Consider the following 23,482-nt stretch of genomic DNA (forward strand, 5'->3'; position numbering starts at 1 on the left):
GTCCTCTTCTCACAGTATGGGAAGAAACAGATTTGGACAAGCTTGCCAAAATTGCAGATAGTATGCTGGAGGCAGTAATCACAAACGCTACTTTTGCTATCGACATGCCCATGTATCCGAAAAATTTCGTTCTCTTTCGCAAAAAGCTAACATATTGCAAAAGGAAGTAAAACGCCTTCAGTTTCAAGGGCATTCAAGCAACTCATCGCGTGGAAAGTTTCAGACTAATAACTCTGATCAGATTTCTGGACCGCAAGAGGTTCTCTGTTATAATCACCGGTAATTTGACGATAGAGCTCGAAAGTGTTTCTTACCATGTGCCCTCTCCTCGTCGTTAAAATAAAAAAGCGGTCCCCCAAAACGCTGGTCAGCGGCAGCCAGAATGTTACTAGCGAGACCATTCAGATAGTTCTTTCGGAGCAGTGCATGCACGTAATCGATCGCACATCCCACATCTTTACTTGGCCGTTTATATCGCCGACGTGCACACTGTCATTATTGGGGCAGCCTTTTTATCCAAGTTTCATCTTCTCATCGATCTAAAGAACCAACGATTAATCGACTCGGTCACTGGCCTCTCTACACCCACATGCCTGGCACAGACGAAGCAAATATCCGTTTCCGCAGTTCAAGTTAATGAATGTGACAAGGCCAACCATTAAGGCAACCAGACAACACAATATCGAAACACACGGAACACCAGCTGCGGATAGGCCACGAAGGAAATTAATTTGCTTATCGAACAAGGCATATCCGACCTTTAGGAAGTCATTGGTCCACTGCCAAAAAATAATGTCCGAAATGACGTCGGCTTGCGTGCATGCGGAGATAACCGTAAGCTAAATTCAGTTAAGGTACCAGATCGCTATCCCATCTCTCATATTAATGATTTTACTGAGCAACTGCATGGGAAGAATGTTTTTTTAACACTCGATTCGGTAAAAGCTTACTACAAAAATTCCTATGGCTGAAAGCGACATTATAACAAGAAAGGAAGCAAGCTTCAGCAAACCGAAGTGTATGATATATATCCTAGCAGCAATTGCAAAAACTAAATATTCTTGAAAACAATTAAATTATGCTTTACTTGCGTATATATTTAAAAACATTGAAGCTATGCTGATTTGCAGCTCAATTATTCGATAGTTCCAATGGCAGCTATATGATATCGTTTTCCGATTTCAATAAAATTAAAAGCGAAATTCTAAAGTGTCAAATTATTAATAAGTCAAAAAGAATTAAAAAAAAAAAAAATTAGAATATAAAAAAGTTACATAAACAAGAAAGGAAGCAAACTTCGGCAAGCCGAAGTTCATATTCCCTTGCAGCTATTGCAAGAATTAAATATTTTTTAAAACATTAAAATTATGACTTACTTGCGTTTATGTCTAAAAACATTGAAGCTATTATTAGATATTTATTTTATATATTTTATTGTTTCTATGGGAGCTATAAGATATAGTCGTCCGATTTTGATGAAATTTAAACCGTAATTCTGAAATATTTAAACATTACTATTTGTCGAAGAACTAAAAGAAAAATTAAGAAACAGCAAAATTATAATTTTATTTTATTTATTTTTCCGATTGTTCCTATGGGAGCTATATGATATAGTTGTCCGATTTCGATAAAATTTAAACCGTAATTCTGAAATATTAGTCTTAGTCTTGCGGTATTTTATTTAGTTGGCGCTGAAAGCGCGTAGTTCTTGTTTTATTCGTCACATCAGTTCATACTATACCTTTTTGGAAAGCTCATTTCACGCGCTTTGATGATTGATTGTCTTTTCTTTTAAGTCGTTTGTGAGTTATAGCGTCGCAATAAAATAAAGAGAAAATATGGCATATTCTAAAGTACTACGACGATAAAGGCAAAAATGCATCTAAAGCCGCCAATTAACTTTGTGCAGTTTATGGGCCCGATACAGTTTTCATTTCCTCCGCACAACGATGTTTTCAAAGTTCAACGCTCCGGAAGGCCTGTCATCGAAAATTGCGATAAAACTGCTGAATTGGTCGAAAGAGACCGGCATAGTAGCAGCCGTAGCATCGGTCAAGAGCTGGGCATGAGTCATCAAACCGTTATAAACCATTTGAAGAAGCTTGGAATCACTAAGAAGCTCGATGTATGGGTGCCACACGAATTGACGCAAAAAAACCTCTTTGTCCGTATCGACACGTTTTTGAAACGTATGGTGACTGGCGATGGAAAGTGGGTCACTTACGATAATAAGTGGAATAATCCACTATGAGCTGCTCCCCTATGGCCAGGCCAGACACATCTTTAGTGACGCGCCAGAAGCTCCAAGAGCTCGGATGGGAGGTTCTTTTGCATCCACCGTATAGTCCGGATTTCGCACCAAGTGATTACCACCTGTTTCTGTCCATGGAGAACTCGCTTGGTAGTCTGTAGATGCCCACAAGAGAGTCCTGTGAAAATTGGCTCTCCGAGTTTTTTGCCAATAGGGAAGCGAGCTTCTATGAGAGGGTCATTAAGAAGTTGGGATCTCGTTATTATTGTAAACAATTTTATGAACAATTGAAAATTCAATAAAAATACCGCAAAACTTTTTTGACAACCTAATATTTAACCATTGCTATATGGCGAAGAACTAAACAAAAAATGTAAAAACAGCAAAGTTATAAATTTTTAAAATTTTTTTTTTTCGATTGTTCCTATGGGAGCTATATGCTATAGTCGGCGGATCCGCCTCGTTCCGACTTATATACTACCTGCAATAGGAAGACAACTTTTGGGAAAGTTTCATGCAGATAGCTTTAAACTGAGAGACTAGTTTGCGTAGAAATGGACGGACAGACGGACATGGCTAGATCGACTCTCCTAGTGATGCTGATCAAGAATATATATACTTTATAGGGTCGGAGATGTCTCCTTCACTGCGTTGCAAACTTCTGACTGAAATTATAATACCCTCTGCAAGGGTATAAAAAAAGCTGTTCGGACTCATTGATCGAATTAAAAAAAAAAACCCAAACATTCCAGAGTTTCATGGACAACCTATTCCGTATCATGGGTTTTTTTAATTATAATATCGAAATGACCTTACATAATCGTAAGTACTTTTTCTCAGCTACACTATCAACACACATGGCATTAAACCACCGTCCAAACGTTTAGATGTCAACCTCAATTATGCACGTCCTGATACTATCAACCAACTGGGTCGTTTTTTAGGCTTCATAAATTACTATCGAAGATGTTGAGCCCGATCATCACACGTACAAGCATCAACGTAAAATAAATGGAGCTCATTACAGCATTTTAAACTTGCAAAAAAAAAGTGTAGCAGATGCTGCGCTTTTGTCTTTTCCTGCACCAAAATCGGAACTTCAGTTGGTTTGTGACGCTTCGGAAGTTCAATAGCACTGAAAAAATGACTCTAAATACGATCGAGTACTGCTTGCCATATTCGACGATGGAAGAATCTTTGTTATTAAAACTGATCATAAACCGCTTGTTTACGCAATTCAGCAGCGACGAGAAAAATAATCTTCCCGTCAAATACGTATATTCACAGTTTGTCTCATCCGATTGACCGATTCACGCAATGGCCAGAAGCGGTACCGCTATCAAACATTACCGCTGAAACAATAGCCAGTGCGTTCTGGACTCAATGGGCTTTTCGGTTTGGATCTCTCAAAAAGATTACCACAGATCAAGGTATGCAATTTGAATCTGCAGTTTTTAAGCAACTTGCAAATCTCATTGGATGTAACCACATACACAATACGGCCTACCATCCACAGTCAAACGGACTCATAGAAAAGTGGATCAGATCTTTTAAATCATCCTTAATGTGTAACATTGGAACTCATTGGCCACAGTTACTACCAACCGAGCTGCTTGGACTTCGCACTTGCTTCAAGGAGGACAAAAAAGCATCCAACACTCATTCGACTTCTAAACGAATTTGGTGCTGAATCAACGGAAAAGAATTTTCAGTATCAGTTAACTCCCTCAAGCGTTTGCATTTTTGCAAAAGATGACCAGCATTTGCATGGATGAAACCCTGATACATCACTAAACTCCAGAATCCTGTCGCCTGTCTTTTGAGTGGGTGGAAACCGGTGAAAGCCGGCCGAAGCGTCCGAAAGCACAAATATCAGCGGTTAAGGCGTCCGTATTTTGGGATGCGTATAGACATGAAAAGAAATTATAATTTTGCTGTTTTCTAATTTTTTTTTAGTTTTATTTTAGTAATGGTTAAATATTTCAGAATTACGGTTAAAATTTCATTAAATCGGACGACTATAACTTATAGAATTTAATTATGATGGCATTCTAGGAAAAATCACATTAAATGATACAGTGAGTATAACTTAACATTACTTTTAATTGACAACTAATTTCTAACTTTTTCCTAGAGATGCAATGAAAGAAGATGGACTTTGTAGCCGACGCTACATAACGTTGGTGCGAGCAGCTTTTAAAGCCAACAAAGATCGAATCGCTAAAAAAAAAAAAGTTAGACGAAAAACCTAAACAATGAAAAATAAAAATGCTTTCCGCCGTTGATGATTTAAACAAAGAAAATAATAATTTAAATAATGATATAGATACTAATAAATAATAATGTAAATAATTACAGACATAGTAATGGAAGAACTTTTAGATAACACTTTGAAAAAACTAGGACAGAAACCTAAACTCCTAACAAAGTACGTTAATGATTTATTCGCAGTAGTAAAATAAGTTGAAATACAAATCATATTAAACGCTTTTAATTCTTTTAATAAAAATATAATATGATAAATAAATTCACACTGGAACAGTAAGACGATTTGAAGCTAGCATATTTGGACTCGATGCTTCACAGACATGGTAACATTTTAAAACTAAAGCGGTATGAAAAGACAACAGCATCAGGACAAATAATTAATTTAAATTCAAGACACCATAAAACAATAATCATCAATACAGCAGTTAGTTGTATACAACGGATGCTAACCATCTCTGCCCAATATTTCATAAAGAAACCAAAGAAGAGATAAGACTGATGATGTCACAGTAACATTAAAGAAAAACAAAAATGTTCGGAACCCACGAAATTTATGTCTATATCATATATACCAAGATTATCGGAACGCCTAAGAATTATGAATTTTACAACAAGGAAAAGGTAAAATTAGCCCATAAACCTAACACCCTACGACAAATGTTCAACAAAACGAAATCCAAAATTCAAATGTAAGACAAAAACAATGTGATATATAAAATTCCGTGCAATGGAGACAAAAATGACAAATGTGAAAGCATATATGTAGGGACAACCAAATCTAAACTTAAAACTAGATTATCACAACACAAATTGGATTTAAAAAATTTTTAATCAGCACACAAAAAACAGCATTTATGGCCCACTATGAGACCAGCGGCCAGTCGCCAAATTTCAATGCAACAAAAATTTTGGAACAAGAAAGACATTTCAATAAGCGCTTTTCCATAGAAATGTTACATATAATCACTAACCATACAACATATAGACTGGTCATTTCATACAACGCATTTGGACACAAAAACTTTTTATCGGGAGGCCCCCGGTGCTCTAAACAGCAGGCCCCTGCACTTCCTGCGCATTCGGGTTTTTTGCTCTCTCATTCTTATTCTCATTTTTATGCTCGCGTACTCATGCACGAGTTCAGTCGTTCAGTCGCAGAGAGGCGCTTTTTGAAGAAGGCTGCTCTACGCTTGAATTCGTTTTTGTATGTATGCGTGATCATGCATTCTTATACACGAGAGCATGTGTGCGTTTCATTTCGGCGCATCAAGAATATTTTGTCTTTTGTCACTTTTCAAACTTGGTACCCTAGGAATATGGGCGTATTTACTATTGGGTTATGATAAAAATATGAAAATTATATGTTATAACATATTTTTTTAATATTTCAGCATACATTTTATTTATGTTTACAAATGCAGTAAACATACCAGATCAGTGGTAGCCGTAAAATGTTTTACATATATGTATGTATTCGAATTTATAGAAATCAGTCCACTGAGTAGGAACAGGGCATATCGCAGTCGTGTCACTTGAAACACCGACTGCTCTTCAGTGGTTGAGAAAACTTCAAACTAAATCAGCTCTCGTCGATGTTTTGCGAGCGGTTGCTACCTGCATTCCCTACCGACGATTGCTTTTAAGGGGGGCGGGCTTTTAGGACACTTGTTTTAAATGTTATGTTTAGTGATGTTTCGTTGATTTATTTTTTAATGATTCGCAGTGTTATTTTAATTGTCTTTAAACAAGTAATAAAAAATAAAATCCTTTTTACATTTTTTTAAAGGTAAATGGAACAAATATAAAAATCCAAATTTTTTAATGATAATAATTTGTTTTAATGATAATAATTTTAGATTTTAATTGTACCAATATCTTGGATTATAACGAATTGTCTTGGCGGTATCAGTAAGTTTGGTAACTTTTTGTTTCAATTTTTTAATGATAATAATTTGTTTTAATGATAATATTTTTAGATTTTAATTGTACCAATATCTTGGATTATAACGAATTGTCTTGGCACCCTACCCTCTCTGCCGCAGGCTTAAAAATTCGAAGTATATGCTGCTCGCGCGACGCTTGTTGTTCGTCGTCCTGGGTGTCCTCGTTGTCCTTGCTCTGCCTCCGGATGTCTCGACTGGCCCCGCTCCTTGTTGGCGTCACCGTTCCCAGACTAGGGTGAACAGGCACTGTGCTCTCAAGGCGTACGCCTTTCGCAACCGCAGCCTCCTGTCCCTTGCTCTGCCCCGGCCGGTCGAACCGGACGTCGGCTCAGTTGCTACTTGACGGTTCAGGCGTACGCCGGAAGCCGCCAACGCAGTCCCTGGGTCAAACGCCAGGTTCTAGACGAACGCTTCCACCCTACCCTCTCTGCCGCAGGTTTAAGAATTTGAAGTATGGGCTGCTCGCTCGACGCTCGTTTTCGTCGTCCTGGGGTACTCGTTGTCCTTGTTCTGCCTCCAGCTATCTCGACCAGCTCCGCTCCTTGTTGGCGACTCGGTAAGCTGCCGTTCTGGGACTCTAGTGGTGAACTGCTGTGCTCTTAACGCATACGCCTTTCGAGACACTAGCTGAACAACACGCGTCCTTCCGGGCTAGTCGCACCAGGACCTTGTACAGTTCTTCATTTAGTTGCCAAGTAATTTGGTCCCCTGTGAACCCGGTTTTCAATTATATCTTTCATTTCATATTGCCGGCTCAGCATTTTATGTGTGTAATTTTATTTTTTTTTTATTTTTATTTTGTGGCCTTTTGTGTATTTTTTGTATTTATTATAAAATTTGATCCTAACGCTACAAGTTTGGAACTTACAAGTTAATGCGCTAGTCACTAAGAGTTGCAAATATTTTAATGTTACATGATACTTAAAACTAATTAAAAAAAAAAAAACAAACCTAAGTTTGTTTACGACCTATGTACATACGTAGTATTATTTTTGAGGTGTGTGAATAATTTAATCTTGAATTGCGTGGCACTGCTAATATTTTTAAGATGGCAAGGGAGCTGATTCCATGGTCGAATAGCATTATTTAAAAATTGTCTTTCGGATGTCAGTGATCTAGGTCTTTATACAACATATAGTTTTAACTTGACACAAAAAAAAGGGGAAGGCCCCAGTTTTTTTTTTTTTTTTTTTTATGTATTAATTAAAGGGAGGTGAGGTGGGGATTTATGAATTTTTATTTTAGGGTAAAAAATATTTTTTTTTTTTTTTATTTTTAAAAAAAAATTATAATTTTAAAAAAAAGTTTTATATTTCAGTATTTTATTTTTGTTTACAAATTTATGACTATTTACTAAAGGATGTAAGATGCAGTTTTTCGAAAAAATACCAAGGTTCTTTTTGGAATATAATTTTTTTTTGCAGAAAAATTAAGATTCGCTTCTTTATGCATTCATTTAGTAAGATAGCAAATATTTTCTGTGAAGGTTGAATATATACCTGGCTATGCAATTAAATAATACTTTAATTTTGTTTTTACTGATAGTGTCACAGGTTGAAAAAACTTCTATACCATAAAATTGCGCTGGAACAATGCACGTTTTGGCTATTAGTAAACTGTGGGCATATGATCATTCCAGGTAGGTGTGAAACCTAAGCTGTTTCAACGTACTCAAGTGGCGTGATATTTATACTCAGGGGCTGCAAATTATTAAAAACTTTATTTCTTTTATTTATGGGAAGACATTTTGATATCGGTGGGTTGAGCCCAAGTCCATTTACACGAGCAAGTTCTCTGTTGCAAACATCTATACACTGATTTATTCTGTTTAATGGATGACTCACTTACATTTGGACATCATCAGCATACAAGTGTACATTACATTCAGATAACGCATTGGGTAGGTCATTAACATTAAAGGTAAACAATAAGGGACCAAGCACAGACCCTTGAGGTACACCACGATTAACATTTTCATATGAGGACGAAACGCTAGACAGTACAACAGATTGACGACGATTTTGTAGGTACGAAGACAGAAGTTTGACAGAAGTTTTAGAAAACATAAACATATTACGTAGTTTTGCACAAAGGACAGTATGGTTTACTGTATCGAAGGCCTTACTATAGTCCAGTAAAACTAAGAGTGTAACATTGTTTTCGTCTATTTGTTCCCTTATGTCGTCTGCAATTTTTAAAATAGCTGAGGTACAGCTTCTGTTTTTCCTAAAACCAGACTGATTATTAGTAAGCATTGCATTGTCGGACATAAATTTATTAATTTGATCGGTCATGAGATGCACAAATACCTTTGATAGGTCTGGTAAAATGGAGATGGGTCTGTACTCATTATTTGATTTAGGAATCGGAATTATTTTTGCCGCTTTCCAACAGTCCGGATAAGTAGATTTTGTCAGTACAGTATTAAAGGTATCGGTTATGTATGGCAGGATATTGGCAGCAGAAATTTGGGGTTTATGTTGTCAGACCTAGTGGCGTCACTCTTAATTCTTAGTATACTTTGAAGGACATCACACTGATTAACACACAAAAACCTAAATCTCATATCACAGACAGTTTCAGGTACAAATAGTGGGTTCAGATATTTATTTTCAGTGATTTCAGGTACTGTGCAGCTTAAGAACTTTTTATTAAGTTCATTTACATTTATGTCTTGTTCAAGTCTTGGTATAACTTTGCATATTCCCATTTTAATTATTTTACATGTCTGAGCAGTGGAAGATGCGTTGTTGAATTTATGGGAATAGAAATTTGTCTTGGCGGTGTCAGTAAGTTTGGTCACTTTTTTTCTCAATGACTTGAACACCGCGTAAGCTTGAGGTGTCCTGTACCTTCTCCATTTATTGTACGCCCCGTCACGCTGTAATAATGCGACTTTTATGTTTTGATCGAACGTTGTTCTCTTATTTCGGTCTAATTTATCGTCACGTAATTGCACTGGAATTACTATTGCTGTATAATTATACTCTTATGTCCAAAAAACTTAAAAAAACATTGTGTAGTGTAATTTCTTAAAAAAAAATATATTTTTCGGTCATTTTTTTGTAAATGAATATGTAAAAACGGCCCTAAAGCTACTGTCTCGTGATATATGTTATTGAAAACCAATCACCCCTCCTTACCGTTTTTTTAAAACTACAGTTAGTTTTTTGACAACATTGCGCGAGGTTGTGAAATTTCAGATAGTAGAATAATCTTTATTTATTCTAATTATACAGGATTATATTCGTTAATAAATGAAATGATGTGAAGAAACTGGTACCCATTGGTGCTCCTGAGTAAAAGTCCCATTCAAATGTTCCGTCAGCAAAGGGTTCCGTGATATAGCTAAGAATAAGAAAAACCTATATATTTGAAGTAACCTAATTTTTTTTGCTATTAATTTTTTAATGTTCAATTTGCGTCTCGAGGACAAACTTTAAAAATCACTGACCTTAACCCAGATGGGAGCAGCGAATCCCCCGTGGCCTTATGACTCGCTGCTGACCTAAAGCTGGTGGGAGAGCGGGTCGCGAGAGTGGAAGCTGAGGTGGCCGTGATACGATCCGAAAGGAACTAGATGAAGAAGAATAGGGGAGATAGAAGCCAAACTTTCATCTCAGCAAATGGCAACTCAGGCCTGCGAATTACGCATGCACGGAAGTCCATTCCTAGAGGGTAAAAATCTAAAGATCCTCTACAACAAACTCTGTTTTTCGATGCAGCTCACTCCGCCGCCCAAATTTACCGAAATTTTCCGGGCCAGAAAAACACAAATTGCTCCTGTGGACCCGGTGGTCATTATAAGCATGGAAAACTTCAACAAAAAAATTACACCATTACGTTGCATCGGAGCTTACCGGTGCACTGCTAAACAACAACCTAGCGTACAGCGGATGGGGTTTGATTCCAAAGCTGTTTCTATATTAATGAGCAGCTTTTAAGAGAGAACTATATAATATTTAAAAAGGCCATGAAGCTTAAAAAGCAAAAAACAGTCTTTACTCGCAGAGGCCATGTGCATGTCCGCTGCAGTGATAATATGATTTATCGCATCGAGCGCATGGATGAGCTTTCAGCGCTGTCTTGTGATCTGGGCGTACAAACACAAACCGCTTTTCCCCTCTCTTCATAATCTACAGCGCCTACAGCATCTGCTGCTTCATCTGAATCGCATAATAAGGCTGTGCTCTTAATAGTGAGAGCTTTCGCCCCTAAAATGATATTTTTATAATTTTTATATTGTCCTTAGTTTTAAAGGTTGTTAATTGTCAAAAGTTTGAAACTTTCTCTTTGTCTCTTGAAGTCCTCATTTTTAATAAAGCGCGCTTCCCAGTAAGTCCTCAATATGTTCGACCAGACTGAAATAGATAGTTCCATAGCTGCGAGTTTAATTAGAATCCTAGTTAAGCACAAAATGGTATTAAGATCGTCCATATTAATGCACAGAGCCTTATGACGGAAATTGATGAATTTAGATACTTGTTTGTTCAGTCTAACGTTAATGTTATTTGCGTGTCCGGAACTTGGTTCTTGTCCGATTTTTGTGATCTGTTTATTGTGTGTGATGGTTATGTTGTTTATCGTGCAGATCGGTTTAGTCATGCTGGTGGTGTCGCTATTTATGTAAACAAAAAATTGAATTGGACCCAATAGATAGCGAAATTGAATATTTACAACCTTCTGGTAAAGATCTTTCTTCGAAAGCATTGTATGCATATATGCATTGGATGCATCTACCGGCCGAATCGTAACATTGACTATGCACCCTTCATAAATGTTTTGTCTGAAATATCTGTTGACTATACGGACGTTTTTATTACTGGGAACCTGAATAGCAATATCTTAAGAGAAAGACATCTGCTCAATAGTTTCGAATCAATTGGCTTGTCCTCAGTTAATTTACAAACTCCGGCATATTTTACCAATACCTTACACTTCTTGACCTTTTCTTTGGTTATGTCCCAAGTAAGATTTTATTCTATGACCAAGACTCTGTTCTCTTAGCATGACCTTATCTTTCTGACGTATGCATATTACAATAAGTGGAAGCAATATAAAACAAAATTTAGACAAAAATTATAATGTCCGAAAGATCATTAGATCTGCAAAGTGTGATTTTTATGGTTCCAAATTTCAAAATCTAGGAATTAAAAAAACGTGGCGTGAACTTAATAATATTAGAATTGTTAAAAGCAAGCGGTTTTCCCAACACCTAGTTTACGTCAATGATCTGAACAGGAAGTTTGTGCAATTTGATGTACCTGAAGTGATAATAGATTTAGTTTTATGTACATTAGCCAACGATATGTCCTTGAATGATTTCTTAAGGTAAAGTCAAACGCTGAAGGCCTGGACGCATCAGCACAAAATTAATTAAATTGTTGTTTCCTTTAGTTCTTACCCATGTTACACACACTATGAATATAGCAATAACCACATCCACCTTACCCTCCGCATGAAAGTACGCGAAAATTGTCCATATACCGTCAAAGTTAGTTCAAACTTATATCCTTCTTTTTTTATCGAATTATTTTAAAAATATTCTGGCGGCACAGATACAACCTTTTATGGGCACCAACTTCATGCTTAGTGATAAGTATAGGCATAGTATTTTATGCACCAAGCTAAGAAACCTTTTCAATTTATCGGTCTCTGCAGTCATGCTCTTGAGGTCGTATCTGACAGGTAGACAACAAGCAGTCGCGTCTGGGTCGTTTACTGCTAGCTTTATTTCGGTGTCCAGAGGTGTTCCCCAGGGATCTGTGTTAGGGCCTTTATTGTTATCCATCTATGTTAATGACTTACCTAATGTTCTGTCCCCTTGTGATGTCCATTTATACGCTGATGATGTGCAGTTCTATGTTAGTAAGCCTCTTTGTCAAGTTAACGATTTTATTAGTAAATAATAACTGGGCCATTGAAAACGGACTATGCCTAAGCCCAAAACGCAACTCCTTAATTTATTAATTGGCAATAGCCCAATCAAATAAGTTGATATATGTTGCCATGTAAACTGGGTATAACCTTTAATAACACCTTAACATGCAGCAAAAATATTTCCAAAGCAGCTGGTCGAACATATGGTCTTCTGAGACAGCTTTTAACTTCTTAGTCGTTCTTGCTAACTCAACTACGAATTATCTTTTGCTTGTAATTCAATTGTCCGTTACGTTTTTAATCTCATACTGACCACACTTCCCATCTAATCAAAAATTTTCTTAACCTTAGCCTTAGACAGTGGATTGACCTTAATTTATTTTCAAAAAATTGTGTGCACCCGTGAACCGTCTTACTTGTTTCAGAAACTTCTTCCAGCTCATTGGCAAAGAACATAAAACTTTATCATCCCTAGTCATAAAACCTTGTGATCGAGGAGGCAATTTTTGATCATTAGCCTAAGGAACGATCTACCTCACGCTCTTAAAACAGTCGGAGCGCGTCTTTGTTTATTTCTAAAATCAAAGAATTTTTGCAGGCTTAAAGATAGTTGCAACTTAACTTATATTATTTTTTTTTTCTCCTAATCTTAAAAATACTATATTATTCAATTTTGTTAATATTTAAGTAGTACATATAAATTATTTATTTTACTTAAAATTTTACTCAAACCGTTGTCATTATTGGCTATTATCTTTTGGCTATTGGCTATTATCTTTTTCATTTTCCAACAAGGAACAACACTATAGATGATTTTAACGACTATTAGATACTATTAGATCTCGACGTTCATACAGACGGACAAAAAAACTGGCTAGATTCAGCTTTTGATCCTGATCAAGAATATAAATACTTTGTATGGTCGGAAACGCTTCCTTCTACACTTACATACTTTTCAACGAATTCAATTACAAATATGTTCAGAGACACAGTAATATGTATCTATTAAAGAATTTCGGTTTTAATTTATAAAAAACAAGAAAGGAAGCAAACTTTGGCAAGCCGAAGTTCATATACCCTTGCAGCTATTGCAAGAATTAAATATTTTGCGTATATGTTTAAAAACATTGAAGCTATGATGATTTGCAGCTCAATTATTAGACAGTTATTTTATATATTTTTATTATTTCTATGGGAGCTATATTATATAGTCGTCCGATTTTGATGAAATTCATACCGTAATTCTGAAATATTTAACCATTACTATATGTCGAAAAACTAATAGAAAAATTGAAAAACGGCAAAGTTATAATTTTTTTTGTATTTTTTTTTCAGTTGTTCCTATGGGAGCTATATGATATAGTCGTCTGATTTTGGTGAAATTTAATCCGTAATTCTGAAATATTTAACCATTACTATATGTCGAAGAAATAAAAAAAAAATTAAAAAACGGCAAAGTTATAATTTTTTTTTATTAATTTTTTTGATTGTTCCTATGGGAGCTATATGCTATAGTCGTCCGATCCGGCTCGTTCCGACTTATATACTACCTGCAATAGAAAGACAACTTTTGGGAAAGTTTCATGCAGATAGCTTTAAAACTGAGAGACTAGTTTTCGTAGAAACGGACGGACAGACGGACGGACAGACGGACACAGCTAGATCGACTCTGCCAGTGATCCTGATCAAGAATATATATACTTTATAGGGTCGGAGATGTCTCCTTTACTGCGTTGCAAACTTCTGACTGAAATTATAATACGCATCCATTAGAATTATCAACAATTTTTTTTTTTAGTTGAACAAATTTATTAAAGTTTTAAAACAATTATTTAATTCTTTTTTTATTTGTGTGATTTAGTAGACCGATACACAACATGGCTAGTCTCCTAGTGATGCTGGTGAAGAATATATGTACATTGTCTGTGCCAAAGTAAACATGACTTTTCCAATAGTCAAATTCCTGGTCCATCTTCATGTGAGTAGATTCGTTGGAATGGTAAAACGTTTCACTGAAAGAGGAGTTGTTGCGCCAAAAGTTTGCCGTCGTTGTTGAAGAAATGGAAAAGAGCCAAATGGAAACGCATCAATTGGCGCAACAAGTTTATAGAGATGATTGTCTATCCCGTGGAAGAATTAATGTGTAGTATACGCGTTTTAAAATTGGTTAATATTCACACAGTAATGACGATCCACGTATCAGTCTGGAGAAATTCGTGATTACGCCATAGGGCACTGAAGAAGTGCTTGAATTTCCGAAAATTCAAAAAAAATCATTGTTGCGTTTAATGAAAATGAGAATGTCGTTTTACTCGATCCACCGCATTAGAACGTCCATTTGCTACATCGAAAAGTGTGTGCTCACTTTGAGCCGCACAAACTGACTGGCTGACGACCAAAAATTATTTAGAATTCAACATTGTAGGAAAGGATAAAAACGTCTTGTACAACATTGTTACTAGTAATGATTTCCAAGTTTAAAACAAAACCTAATATTAGTTCTTTTGTACCGACGACGAAAACATACAATCACTTTTGCCGCAATAACTTCGCTTCCAGTGAACCATTCCAACGATTTACCATTCCAACGAATCTTTCACCTCAAGGAGTTTCCCTGTTAGAAATACACTGTTTACTTTGGGACAGCCAGTGTATATACTTTATAGAGTCGGGGATATTTCCTTTACTTCACGTTGCATCCTTAAGACCTAAATTATAACACCTTCTGCAAGGGTATAATGACCACATGAAGTTCCTTGTCTCTCGAAAATAATACAAATATTAAATTGTAATATTATCTTATATTCAAATGATACAAAATGCAAACTTTTTTTATGTAATATATGTACAAAACCCTGCACAAATCAGCTTATTAGTAAGCACTTATACATTTAATAGAAATGTTTACTTTAATTATAAATAAAGCAATCAGAGTGTTTAAATTTTCAAGTCCTAGGGAATTAAGTCAAACTATAATCGAAAAAAAATGGGAGTGAATGAAAGCACTCATACCGAAAATCGTAAGAAAAGCATTTTATTTACTTATTAGACGTGAGTTTCTTCATGAAAATTAGACTTTTTCAAAGAACTGATAGAAAATACGTGGAACTCGATGAACACATAACGATAACAGCGAAGCACATATCCGAAAACGGCAAAATATTTGCGAAACCAAAGGACGTCACATTAAAGTAGAAATACAGTCATATACAAACATCTATAAAAGTTACATTAACAAAGGATCAAAAAAAACTCCTCTTGACAATGTTATAACAAAGGGACGATCGCACCTTCAACTCTAAAAACTTTAGAAAACAAATTTTGTGACATTATTATATTTATTTAAAAAAAAAGAACTTTTATTTATTTATTCAAAATCGAGCCATTATTTTAGCAATTTTAGTGATGTGCATAAAGTTAGCAGTACAACTTTCAAAATCTAAACTTTTTTTTTTACCATAATTTGCCGTTAATTATCCGTAAATTATTCGTGAAAGAAAAAAATTTGCCGCTCAATTTTTTTAAAAGTTATCCAATGTTCTGCTAACGTGATATCAAGTTAGCAGTACACAAAATTAAACTTTAACTTTTCGAAAAATTTCTTTTGCAGGAATTTGCCGTTAATTATCCGTAAATTATTCGTGAAAGAATAAAATTTGCCGCTCGTGTTTTACTATTTTTTTTTTTAAAACAAACCCTGTGTTCTGCTAACTTGATATCAAGTTAACAGTACACAAAACTAAACTTTAACTTTTCGAAAAATTTCTTTTGCAGGAATTTGCCGTTAATTATCCGTAAATTATTCGTGAAAGAATAAAATTTGCCGCTCGTGTTTTAATATTTTTTAAAGCAATAACAAACAAAATTTAACACATGCATACAAATACATATAAAAAACGCGGCCGCCGACATGGCTCTGCCAACGTCGTCGCCCAAGGCGCAGAATTCTAAACACTGTTTAGAGTGGGGGAACGCAGTTTTTTTTACATATATGGACATTAGTAAACTAACTATTTAATTAATCAATTAATTAAAAACCATCAATATTAAAATATGCTCCCATCCACTGTAGACAATGTTTTTCTAAGCTGCAGATTTCGACGTGAGCAGAGCTCTGTCGGCGTCGACGTTTTAAATGAGCGGTCAAACACACACTCATTGACCTGTTCGCACGTCTTTGTGCTAGTAATTTGCACGGCGAAACTTGTCAATATGTGTGTGTATTATCTTTCCGACTGAGCAGATGCAGCGCAGCGGCAGAGGTCGACACGTACATTGTTAACCCGCAGCATGTTATTGAGTGTGTGGCGACCATTGTGTCGTGTTCTGCCGCCGCGCTGATTTAAAACGTCGACGCCGACAGAGCTCTGCTCACGTCGACGTCAAAACGCAAAACTCCCGCGAAATCTGCAGCTTAGAAAAACATTGTCTACAGTGGATGGGAGCATATTTTAATATTGATGGTTTTTAATTAATTGATTAATTAAATAGTTAGTTTACTAATGTCCATATATGTAAAAAAAACTGCGTTCCCCCACTCTAAACAGTGTTTAGAATTCTGCGCCTTGGGCGACGACGTTGGCAGAGCCATGTCGGCGGCCGCGTGTTTTATATGTATTTGTATGCATGTGTTAAATTTTGTTTGTTATTGCTTTAAAAAATATTAAAAAACGAGCGGCAAATTTTATTCTTTCACGAATAATTTACGGATAATTAACGGCAAATTCCTGCAAAAGAAATTTTTCGAAAAGTTAAAGTTTAGTTTTGTGTACTGTTAACTTGATATCAAGTTAGCAGAACACAGGGTTTGTTTTAAAAAAAAAATAGTAAAACACGAGCGGCAAATTTTATTCTTTCACTAATAATTTACGGATAATTAACGGCAAATTCCTGCAAAAGAAATTTTTCGAAAAGTTAAAGTTTAGTTTTGTGTACTGTTAACTTGATATCAAGTTAGCAGAACACAGGGTTTGTTTTAAAAAAAAATAGTAAAACACGAGCGGCAAATTTTATTCTTTCACGAATAATTTACGGATAATTAACGGCAAAGTCCTGCAAAAGAAATTTTTCGAAAAGTTAAAGTTTAATTTTGTGTACTGCTAACTTGATATCACGTTAGCAGAACATTGGATAACTTTTAAAAAAATTGAGCGGCAAATTTTTTTCTTTCACGAATAATTTACGGATAATTAACGGCAAATTATGGTAAAAAAAAAAGTTTAGATTTTGAAAGTTGTACTGCTAACTTTATGCACATATTTTAGTGGTTTTAAGTCCTCTACAGCCGCTCTGCCGCTTGGCAGCTGCTCCGGCGATAATCGCTAGTATAGATAGGACGAACGAACTGTTAGTGGGGGAGGAGTGCTGCAGATTCTCAGTTTCTAGTGTTGGGTATGCAATCCGACAGAATACTTAGTTTGACAACTCTATCAGGCCTGTTCCATTTTTCATTCGGAAGTGAGTTCGGATTTCCCTTTAATATTATCAAAGTTCCCTTGCTTGTTAGCAAATTTCCTAGGAAAATTACTATTTGGGGGGAAAAAACAACTGACTGCCGGTACTGCTCTTAACAAAAGCCTATGATTTGCCTAAGTTTTCCAGGCAAATCTCTGATCATCATTGGTAGCCAAAAATAACAAATTCTACTGACCGGCAAAAGTGTTGAACAACTCGTGTGGAGATCAGCTGTGTTGCCCGAAAAATTTTAAAGATTGTTGGTTTGATTTTAACAATTGCTATTTTTGGCGAATAACGAGTTTAGAAGACAACAGATTTTTGCAATTTTACCGGATTGAATTGGACCCGACCTAGGGCATACCTGGATTGCCCATGTTACCCAGCTTGCGGCAGCTCTTGTATTTTAAATTTTGTGCGTGAATCAGCTGCTTGGCACCAGTGTGGGAACTTTTGACAAGTAGTGTTCGGGACCAAAGTTGCCAAAGATGATGAAATATAATAATGCACAATAAGTACATTAAATTGATTACCCATCAAAACAAAAACACTTTAAAGCTTAACCTTGATAATTTACACTTCTAACAATATAAATACAAACCGAAAAGCGCTTTCTAAAAATAAGTCTCAAGAAAATAATAAATTTTTTTTCGTACCAAGACAACCTCGCTTTGATTCTATCAAATTCGTTCGGAAACCAGAACGGATTTGAAAAAATCCAGTAGATTAGAATAGAAGCGATTCTGAGGTGCCATCACAAAATAATTTTTAAAATGTCAAATATCTTACAATTAACAAATCTAGCTTGTTCTGCTCGTTTCCTTCGACTAACAATTTTTAATTGATTTATTCGATCGGTTTTTTCCCTTGAAAATTTGATTTTTGCATGTGTTTTAAAGTGTAACAGCCAAATATTAATTATTAAACGTTGAAAAAAAAATGAAGAAAGGGAGATTACAAAATAATGAACAACCGTCGACGCATCACAGTTTGAGTCACTTTTGGATTGGTACATGATGACAAAGGTGGTACATCAAGAATGTAGTTGCTTTTCGAGTTTGCTTGGCGTTGTTCAAGTCTAGAACTGCACTTATAATCTAGGCCGACATAAGTACCATGTTGCAACTACAAAACGTCTATCATTTCAAACGAAAGGGAAGCAACAGTTAATTAGGAACCAAAGAGAATAATACTTTAGATGGCAACGGAGTAGTCTATCAAATATTTTCGTTCTCTTAACACAGTTCAAAATACTGGGCTTGAGAAATTACTTTCCGAATTTTTATACCAACTAAATTATATCCAATCTAACAACGCTATCGCGTATTATTTCCCAGATTTACAATTTAAAAAGCCAAGAAATTATTGCTGAATTATCAATGACTCGCCCTACCGGATAAGCATCTGTCTCGGTCAAAGTGCATTACATTTGAAATGGAAACTTAATCTGTCGACTTGTAGCAGTTAAATCAATGGATGCACCTGCGACTGGTAGATAAGAATATATTTACCTTTCCTTACTAGTTTTAAAATATACCTTATATCTAGAAGAAATTTTAGGGTAGCATTCTTAAGCCAATGCATAACGTAATAAATTCGACTCAAATGACTCGAAGCGGCAAATTTTTTTCTTTCACGAATAATTTACGGATAAATAACGGCAAATTGTCGATAAGAAAAAAGTTTAAATTTCAAAAGTTGTTCTGTTAACTTTATGCACATGAACTCTATTCAATTTTTTTATCACTTTCACTCTATAACTCGTTTGTTTCTTAAGTTGATATAATCATTTTTAAGCACTTACTTGTTTGTCATTTAAAAGTGAGTAAGCTCGAACTCTAATTTCAACAAATTACTTGTTTGTTAATTCAAGTGCACTCACTTAGTGTGACACACAAAAAAAAAACAACTAAACTAAACAACTAAACTTTTGGACACATTTGAAGACAGGCCAAAGTTGCTAAGTGACCATTTTAGTGTGACCGAATTTTTGCGAGATCACTTAGTCTAAGTAATATTGTATACGTATATCTGCTCCATATTCTTCCCGGCTCTTACAAAATAAGCAAGAAAATAGATCGAGAAAGTTTTGTCGTCTGCACTAAATTCTTAAAATTCCCCTTTTTTTTTGATTTGAGAAACACTGCTCTGAAAACTTCAACTTTAAAAGATGATTCTCAAAGCTGGGTTGACTTAAATCGAATTTTTGAAATTTGAATTTTGGCCCATTTTGTTCATTTGCCGACGTTAAAAATAGTTATTTCGAAAAAATAAAAAATTCTAATGTTTTTCCATCTCTTTAAATTAAAGAATCTAAAACAAAATCGTTTGCTCACCTTTTAAAAGAAATTAATTGATTTAAACACTTTGCAATAAGTTAAAGTGAAGATGATATTTTTCCTTATTCTTTAATGGTTTAAGAACATTACTGCTTTACAAATTTGGTTTATAAAAACATATTTGACCTTTTACTAATTATTTTGTGATTGTGTCTCAGAATCGATTCGATTCTAGACTTCGGCATTTTAGCAATTCCGCCGCCCCTGTTGTAGTATCTAGTAGGAAAAAAAAACAAGTATTTTCTTGGGATCTATGGTAATATAGGCATTTAATCAAAGTAAAATTTAAAATTCTTTTTCTTATTAACGCTTAATTAAATGTTTTATTTGTGCAAAACGTATCTCGTTGGGACCTTTATCATCGCCTTTGGCAACTCTGGTTTTTAAAACTACTTGTGAAAAGTTCACAGCATTGAAACCAGCATTTTCTAGCACTGGCTTAATACGGCATACAAAAATTTTAAAATTTGTATTTGTGGCCGCCAATGCCAGTTCCTCCGATTTTAAGCCCTAAACTAATATACCATTAATTCCATTAGCTGAGGGACACCAGCGGGCAAAAATTTAATTAGCCCTGAGGCAGCGAAACTTTGTCAAGTCAAACGCCTTTGTGTATAGGAGACACCTGCCAGTCAGCAGATTATACTTGGGAACAAAAAGGACTAAAAAAAGGGAAAATTTCCTTTGTAAAAGGAAATTCGAAAATATTATCAAATTCACTTCCGAGTGAAAACCGGAACAGGCCTGTCTGTATTTTTATTTTTTCAAAACTGTAAAATGTGGGGAAACGTGGGCAATCAATTGTCGCTCGAAAAAATATGAAAAGAGTCAACTTTAAGATTTTCAAAACATGTTTGAAGTTTTCATATTTTTAAAACTTGAGGTTTTTAAAAAACTTACAAAAAATTAAAAAAAAATTTTAAAGTTCGATTTCGGTCGATACATCAGGTATTTCAACTTTGACGTCATATTCCAAAGACATGGAAAATTAATCAATGGAATCACTGAAGATATATTTTAGGAGGCTTTTTAAGATTGGAGAAATTGTGAAAAAGCAGAGATTTTAACTTTGACGTCATATTCCAAAGGCCTTAATAATGGTTCAAGCCGGAAACTTTTCTAATGCGGTGGTGTATTAAGAAAGTTTGTCAAAAAAAAAAATAAGGTAACTTTACTTATGTGGGATAGATAATTGAATTTGTCGGCAAACACCTCCGCGAAACCCTTAGCTGATGGAACTATTACTCAGGAGTACTCAATTATGAAGGAAAATTACAAATGGTTCGCGGAATTTTTTTGTCTGTGGACCTGTGTAATTGGCAAGTAAAACGATCGATGATGCCAGGATAAGGCTACATTTCGTAGTTTCAACTGTAACAGGGTCACTGTAATAGGTTGATGTCGCTCCATTGGCTTACCTGCCGTCGAAATGTGTGCCTATCCTTCTCCAGACATTTATCAATCTCCTTGGACTTATAGCGTTGTTCCAATTCCTCAGGCGTGCTACGCAGCCTGATCAGATAGGTGAGAAAGTTTCCGCAGCACTGAAAGCAAGCAAGCCGCGAGGTCTGAAGACGACTGCCCTGGCGACGTAATCGCTCCGCTCCATCCGATATTAGCCCGTCTGTAGCCTTAATTGCTACTTCTGTTCCAGCTACCGATCCCACCCGCGTATGATGTTCTTCCATAAGATGAATAAGGGTGCCACTTAGGGACTCGCTGTTCTCGACGCCGTTTATGGTGTTGATGTTTGTGATGCTGATTCTTCCGTGCGTTAATGTGGTTCCGGACATCGCTGGCTAGCCAACGCGTGAAGATCGCTCTTTCTATACACACACACCGACGCGTGATATTCTCTCTTAACTGATGCACTTTGTTGTTATTTGTTTCAGTGTGTTTGGCCGTAATTGATATATTCGAATCACGGTGCAATCGCTAAAATGAATTTCGACAAGTCGTGAGGGTTTTATTGTTTTGATGCCAACGTCGCTATCTTCAAGAGCCGGAGGGTTTTTATCACTTATTGCGTCTTCTTTCTGCATGGCAACATCTTATAATCGCGAAAGTGCTCTACTTAGCCATTAATATTTTATATTAACTACCGCTAGTGCGAAGATAAGTAAACGTGAACAATGTAAAAATACAATCATTTAAATCACATTTTTAGGTGACAAATACGTTTGTAAATAAATGCCTACACAAACGACTGGGTTGATTTAAAACTAATGGCAGACTTTCGATGTTATCTTAGCCGGTATATGGCGGTTGCAATTGTCTGTCTTTAAAGGCATTCCCTTTAATACCCTTAATATTTGAAAGAATGAAATTAGTGTTCTCATTGCAAGCATCCACAGTCATGGACTAGATGTACTTACGCGAGTTTTCTATCGTTATCGAAATTAACATAGTAGCGCAATACTGCCTGGCTCACCTACCAAACTTGAGTTTATGCGATTAGCGGTTATTAAATGATTTCCCAATGAAAAGTAAAAAAATTGGGATGTCAAAAGTAAAGCTTCCGGAGTATAACTGTAAAGCTTATAATAAATGTATTTATTTATTTAGCACATATGCAGATGTTGTCGAATAGAAAAGGAATTATATAAACTTTTCGCAGATAAAAATTATTGTACAAAACGGATTTACCTGTGAGTTTATAAATAATAGCTTGTTAGCTTTGTCAATGTTCTAGCCTGATTCCATTGCCGCATTAGTGGACCTTATAAATGTGCCTGATTCCATTTGCAAATCAGCATTTAGCTAATGCTACTCCGACAGGTGAATGGAAAGAACAGCTGATCTGGGTTTGTTTACTTTTGAATCGTGGTAAAACCAAAAGAAATGAAGTAAAAATAATAAATATGAGTAAGTTTACGGAACTCCTTAATGCTCAGCAGGACATCCATAATGCGACCGAGGCATTTGCCAACTTGGACGACAAGGAAGGGGAGCTGATAGAGTTGAATAACATTACAATTATGAACACTACCTTTACTATGTCTACCGTTTACCGTGTATCGTCAATAACAATGCATATATGTATGTAAGTTTGCCGTCCCAAATTTTCCAAAATATTCCACCGTCAACTTCTGCTGTTCTTATCTTGTGCTGTTTTACCCAGTATGTATATTTAGTTTATTTTTATTCCATCACTAGATACATACCTGCCATTTCAAATTAATCATTACAAAAATTTTTTTTTTTTTCGGGAACATTGAGAAGAATTTTTCAAAACATTTCACCGTCAACTTCTGCTGTTCTTATCTTGTGCTGTTTGCCCAGTATATTAAGTTTATTTTTTTCCATCACTAAACAACTGTAATTTTAAATTAAAAATCACAAAATTT

General features: G+C 35.5%; 1 protein-coding gene across 2 annotated transcripts in view; it reads right to left on the reverse strand.

The window, feature by feature from the left end:
- Positions 1 to 22,372, reverse strand: part of LOC108140348 (guanine nucleotide-binding protein subunit alpha homolog) — a 40,579-nt gene extending 18,207 nt beyond the window's left edge. Inside the window, exon 1 of one of the 2 annotated variants that reach the window (XM_041708914.1) lies at positions 21,554 to 22,372. In XM_041708914.1, the coding sequence (XP_041564848.1) occupies positions 21,554 to 21,928 (375 nt within the window). In that variant the 5' untranslated portion in view covers positions 21,929 to 22,372. The remainder of the gene's footprint in view (positions 1 to 21,553) is intronic. The other variant, XM_041708913.1, reaches the window with a different exon arrangement.
- Positions 22,373 to 23,482: the final 1,110 nt, after the last annotated feature.

This window comes from Drosophila elegans, unplaced genomic scaffold (genome assembly GCF_018152505.1).
Source record: "Drosophila elegans isolate 14027-0461.03 unplaced genomic scaffold, ASM1815250v1 contig_433, whole genome shotgun sequence".
Lineage (NCBI taxonomy): Eukaryota > Metazoa > Arthropoda > Insecta > Diptera > Drosophilidae > Drosophila > Drosophila elegans.